Source organism: Hyposmocoma kahamanoa, unplaced genomic scaffold (genome assembly GCF_003589595.1).
Source record: "Hyposmocoma kahamanoa isolate Upper Pololo Valley unplaced genomic scaffold, ASM358959v1 185, whole genome shotgun sequence".
Classification (NCBI taxonomy): domain Eukaryota; kingdom Metazoa; phylum Arthropoda; class Insecta; order Lepidoptera; family Cosmopterigidae; genus Hyposmocoma; species Hyposmocoma kahamanoa.
The window spans coordinates 709,134-715,460 of record NW_020653715.1 but is presented as its reverse complement, the minus strand read 5'-3'; the positions used below and the strand labels follow the sequence as shown (position 1 = coordinate 715,460).

Below are 6,327 nucleotides of genomic sequence, written 5' to 3'. Positions count from 1 at the left end.
ATTCTATATACAAATCTCCTTACTTTCTTAATTTTGGTTACTGAGTTTATGTTTGTTCTATTTTCTTTGTTCAGGAAGCAATGTTGGTGAAGCTGAAAGCATTGCATTTTATGAACGCGCCCTCTTTCATGGATAGGCTACTGATGATCATCAAGCCGTTTATGAAGAAGTCGCTCATTGACATGCTCGTCATCCATCAGGTTAGATTTAGCAAATAAAAAATAAACATTCTTGAATGAAGACCACGAGCTGGAACATTAAGTGTAAGACGGTTCAAATTACGTGGACTAATAACCGTGGGGATGTTGGGGGGAGGGGAATGCACGTGGTCCAGAATCATACTTTGTAGTGTACAACAATAACTAAAAACAAGAAATCCAATTATTTAAGATTGTACTTAATCGTTAGCAGCACAGCTCCTTGTGAAAGAGTTCGTCCAGGGAAGTACTGCCAGCTTACCTACTTCTGCCGCCAAGCAGTAATGTCAGCACAACTGTGTTCCGGTTTTGAAGGGTAAGGGTGCTGGTGAAATTACACGCACATGGGACTTTTCAACTTATGTCTCAGGGTGACGGGCACAGTGGCAGTGCCCCTGTTACGGTCATGGACAGGCGTGTAGCATACCACCAGGCGCACGACTTGTTCGTCCTGTCACTTGATATAATAAAAAAAATGTAATTTGCATTATCAATTTTAGATTGGTTCGAAGACGATTGAAAAATATTTGTCGATGGATGGTCTTCCCAAAGAATGCGGAGGAAAATTCAAGAGCTTGAATGAAGCCAGAGGTGAGGAGTCTGCAAATACACATTAATAAACACACTGTATGTATTCAGTACTGGATAAATTGAAGCTATGCAAATGTTTTGTTTTCAGACGACTTGATAGAGCGTTTCAAATTAAATGCTAACTATTTCATAGAAGAAAACAAAAGACGGGTGGTTGAATCGAAGAGACCCGGCAAGCCGAAGACCATCTCCGACATCTTCGGCAGTGTTGAGGGCACGTTTAAGAAACTTGAAATTGATTGAGAGCAAATGTAATAGCATAAAGAAAGGATAATGGGAAGGAGTAACTAAAGTTTATCAATGAGTTACGTATTTAGTTTAGTGTAAAATTCTGCCTGGTTTACAAGGACACACGGAAAGAAAAACAGATACAAAACATCAAATTAAAGATATTTACGTAACAAATAGTGTGCTGCAGCACACCCAATAGATTTACCTAAAAGCAAACTCTAAACAGATTTATACAGTGTGATATTTAACTGGGACAGTATGGGAAAAGCCGAAACCATAGGAGATACAGGGTCATAGTTAATCTTTTGGTCAAGCGTGAGTTGTCCATGTCAAAATGAATAATATTAATAACATTTTTTTAACGCTGATAGACTTAGGTTCTTGTATCGGAAGAAAATCGGCACAAGAGAAGTTGGTTAAATTCAAAAAGAAAAAATGTTTTTTCATACAAGAGGAAAATGTTATTTTAGTAGGTAGTAAAATTTTATGGCCCCTATGGTTTCGGGTTTCCCGTACTGGACGGAAACTGTGTCATTTAAAAAACAAGTGTTTTCATTATAGTGAAAATTGTGGGCTGAGATTACGCGCACGTACATCACGTATACATACTAAACCTCTACAAGACGTTGCTGTTATTGAAAAAAAAAAACGAAAATTCGTTCGTAGGTAAACCGTAAATTTTTTTAGCAGTGTTAACGTTAGACCCATTATTTTTTATCACTAAATTGACGATTTAGTTAATGTTTTACGCATGTGGTGTTTTTTTGTATTCATTCATTAATTCACGCATTGTGTTTTAGGGTGGCGGCAAGCAAAAAGATTTTCATTTGTGTATAGGTGTACCAGAACCTGAAGGCATTAAATATTAGAAAAATCGAACGACTTAAATTGTCGCATGTCAGTTCTAAATATGACTTTATTCCGATGCTGTAAAATTATTGTTAAAAAAATATGTTACTTCTGTCAAATGGCTGTTTGCTAAACTTTTTTTACTTTAAGATTTTGTAGCAATAATTACTAAAAATCCGCTTCAATCTCAAGCAAAAAACATTGTAATAATGTTTATCACAAATTAAGCGACGACTTAGGTGCATCTAAGTCACAATTCACGACTTAAAACCGGATCTCAAATCTTGCCGATTAGTAGGATTAAATAAACTTGATCTTTGAAATTTTAACGAAGCCAAATCAATGTGTGGTATGTAAATTTTGTTAGTACCTACTGGTCTGTAAGACTAATGGCGTTGGGAAAAAAAGACAAATGGTGTTTGTTTAATTTTAAAATGTACCAGAAATTACTTACCTTTCTTACTCACAAATTTAAAACAGGTACGAGGAATCAATTCTGGTCAAATACAATATATGAATGAAGTATCTAGTCTAGTTCTTTTTTTCTACTATAATGATGTTACCCACAACAAATTTCAATTTGTCTAAGTGCCATCAGATTCTGCTACACCTATACTCTGAAATCAAAACTACTAAACTGTAGGACAGTGTGTATAAATATGTTTTGTTATTTTATTTTTAAGCTGTAAAATGCTTTCTAATGAATGACCGTTTTAACTTGTAGGAAATATTTTCTGAATTAATGAATAAAATATTTTTATTGCACTTTAAAACTTACAATGACAACACATAACAGTTATGTGGATATAACAATATAAGTTAATATACAAATAGGCCTTATTACAATGTTATTATCAAAACAAGGTTTTGATTGTCTATGATATTGACGGTTATGTTGTACAGCGATAATATTTTAAGTTATTTGTGACAATAAAAATGATTATTTGTATACAGTTAGTCACATTTAAAGATATACGTGTTAATAAAAAAACATAACTAAATTATGTGTTAAAACCTTGACCTGTGGCTGACTGTGCCTAAATAATCGAATTGAATTGCTCCTGCGTTTTTTTAAATATTATTCCTAACTTTAAGAGGACTGCTTCAAGACAGCGTAGTCGGGTTATAGTATCTATTTGGTACACCAGATGTCCTGATGAGTACCAAATAGCTATTGTTGCAACTAATTTGTAAATAATTGACGAAGAATGATCAATCAATCAAAGGTACTGTAATTTCTAGTGATGACAAACAAATCAACTAGATGGCGTTATAGTACAGATTTTTATGGATACTGCCAGCTATTTATTTTGTTTAGGATTAGTGCCAAGCATCGAGTAAGTAGTCAACACAATTAAAGTAGACGTCAAGGTGCGGCTGTGGCGTATGTAAAACATTCCACTCAACTAATGTCACCGCGGAGAAAAGGCTGTGACGCTGTTGTTAAGAAGTTCTACCGCTACCAAAAGTCGTAATGGAAAACGGGGAAAGTGCCCACATTGATTTGGCGATGATGATAAAGTTAATAAAAAATGAACTGGGCAATTTTCAAGTTTTATTAAATAACATTCATATATATTGTAGGAGTGGCGGAAATTAAGGGTCGTATTCCAGAACTGTACTCAATGCTCAAGTCAGGATTTGAGCAGACTTGAGTATGATTTCAAGCACTGGAAATACGACCCTAATGGCAAGGACTTGAGTATGATTTTCAGTGCTCACTGCAATACTCAAGTTCTGACTTGAGTATTAATAAATAATGCTCAAGTCAGGATTTGAGTGTGGTTTAAAGCACTCGAAATCATACTCAAGTCCCTGCCATTAGGGTCGTATTTCCAGTACAATCCTGACTTGAGCATTGAGTAGAGTTCTAGAATATGACCCTAAGAGTCGGACGGGCAGCGTAACGGCTTTTATTTAAATAAGCGCAGACAGTGAAAAATATTCCTATACTAAAGACAAAGCACCTCTAATATAGACAATCAAATCAACGCTTTCTCTTAAACTAAACAGTGTTACAATTTTACAATTATAGTTGTTACTATTATCTTTACAATTATTCGTTACAACATTATTATATTTACTATATTCATCGATCAATATTTATTATTAACAATCATAAATAACGAAACCTAGTCGTCACCTATATTATTTATAGAGCAACGCCATCTAGTGGCAGGGTGATGTATTTAATTACACTGTTTAACGGCCTGCAATAGTTGTAGGGACGGTGTCGGTAGATGGGGCCGCTAACATATATCTGTAGTAGACTTCGTCTATTAATTAGTCTAAATAGATTTGCACAGTTCAACTAAAACCAGGGTCAACGGGGTATAAAAATAACTTTCATGAATTGGCCTTTGTATGGGCCACTCTATTCCGTACATGGATTGTAATGGTAGTACGCAGAGAAAGACAATGGTAAAAGTATATTAAAGCCTTGTTGCTGTTATTTTTTTGCTAAGTCAGATCATTAAGTTTTATTTGTATACCTTCTTTTAAATATTTAGTCAACACGTACTCTGTGTAGAAATTTTATGATACCTTGTATTTCTCGTTAAGTGAATATGTATGTTCTTTGAGAAATAAATGTCTTAAACCATAAACCATATATATTGTACGTAAAAATACAGATACTATGGTGGCAAATCTTTCCTTGATATCGTGTATAGGTGGACAGTTGGTAACGTACTACGTGAAAACAGAGTGTGAATTGCATGTTTAAATAAAAGTCCGGAACGTGGCTAAAGTAGATCACCGCGTGCGCAGAGTTATGCCGAAAAATGTACGAAACCATACAGCCTTGTTTTAAAATTATATTAAATCGAGAACCGGTTTAATACATAATCGATTTTTTTAAATACAAACTAAAACCAAAGATGTGTTTAACTATAATTATGATTTTACATAGCCATATTAATATAACTTGTTGGAAATACTTATTTTGCACATTTACTATAAAATGTAAAAAAAACCTACTCTACTAAACTAGTTTTATGTATCAGAGATTAACACAAGGTCATGGTTAATGGGTACTGTCGCTGCGTACAACGGCATGACGCTTTGTGATGAGTATCGCTTTGCTATGTGCGACTTGTCTTTTTCGCATAGTCTAAGTTTATAATCTCATGGAATTCTCCGGTGACCAAAAGATTAGCTGTCGAAAAGCTATAGAAAAATTTAGTATTTTTCTTCCCTCACTTTTTTCATTTAGCACATTATGTATATTATATACTTAATGCATTCAAAATGAAAATATTGAAGTTCTTTCTAATATTAATTGTAGCAAATAGTCGAGCGAAAATAACTCTACCTTAGTGCTAAATTTTTTTTTGTTGTCGATTGTGTTATTCATAACAAATACTTAATTGAAACTTACAAACAGTACAGAGTACTAAAAAACCGACCCTAAATGTCATTCATCCCCTACTTTGCCACCCTTAGCGGTGGAATATTTTCTTCAAATTTAAATGGGACCATTTCTCTTTCCAACAAAAAAGAATCATCAAAGTCGGTTCACAAATTATCGTTTATCGTTATCGTATCGAGTTATCGCGTAACATACATACAAAAAAAAAGAAAAAATCATACAGTCGAATCGAACCTCTTCCTTTTTTTGAAGTCGGTTAAAAATGAAACTATTTGGTGCTTTTCACAGGTCCTAGTGTCATGGGTGACTGAATCGAAACACTTGATATTTTTACAGACGTTTTTAGTGAATCCGTTTAAAGAAGTGTTGGGAAATTCAGTGTTATCGTACTAATATTATGTATAAGTTTAAAGCAAAATAGAGCACCCTGTGAAAAATTTCGTCCAGGGAAGTACGGCCAGCTTACCTATTTCTGCGGCCTAGCAGTTATGTGAGCATTACGTGAGCTAGCAGTTAGGTGAAAGAAACTACAGGCACATGGGAGTTGTCGACAATGTCGTAATGTGATGGGTGGAGTGGCACTGACCCTTAGATCTGTGCAATTAAAGCGTCGAGTGACACTGCGAAGGTAAACGGAAATGTATAGTGCTTCTATTTACGCAAGGTTCGTCAGCAAACTTCGTGTTGCTGCTGTCGACGGGTTTTATCCAGTTGCCCGCTGCCGATGATAGAGTTGCTATTATATTTTTTTATTTATTATCCCATGGGAAGAAAGCCGCTAAAGTCACAGGCATGACAGAAAAATTAGCGCGTACTTGTATTTTTTACAAGAAGCCGATACGTTCAAGAAACACAACAATGGTTATTTTCAAAAAGTCCAAAAATGTGTTTCTGTAGCTTGTGGTGTTTCAATCTGAACAGTGAAGAATATTATCAAAAAGATAAGTCAGTTTCTTTTCATTTCCTTTACTTTATAGATAGATAGATAGATATATTTATTTGCAAGCATACACGGTAAGTAGATTACAATTATTACATTATATGTACAAATACAAAAGTTCAGCGTGTTGCGCCAGCAATTGGCATGCA

The 6,327-nt window shown here is 34.6% G+C and overlaps 1 protein-coding gene across 1 annotated transcript in view; it reads left to right on the top strand.

Moving 5' to 3' along the window:
* The window catches only part of LOC113226235, a 15,716-nt gene extending 14,442 nt beyond the window's left edge, over positions 1–1,274 (top strand). Inside the window, exons 5-7 of the mRNA XM_026458795.1 lie at positions 46–200; positions 698–788; positions 877–1,274. Of these exons, the coding sequence (XP_026314580.1) occupies positions 46–200; positions 698–788; positions 877–1,031 (401 nt within the window). The 3' untranslated portion in view covers positions 1,032–1,274. The remainder of the gene's footprint in view (positions 1–45; positions 201–697; positions 789–876) is intronic.
* Positions 1,275–6,327: the final 5,053 nt, after the last annotated feature.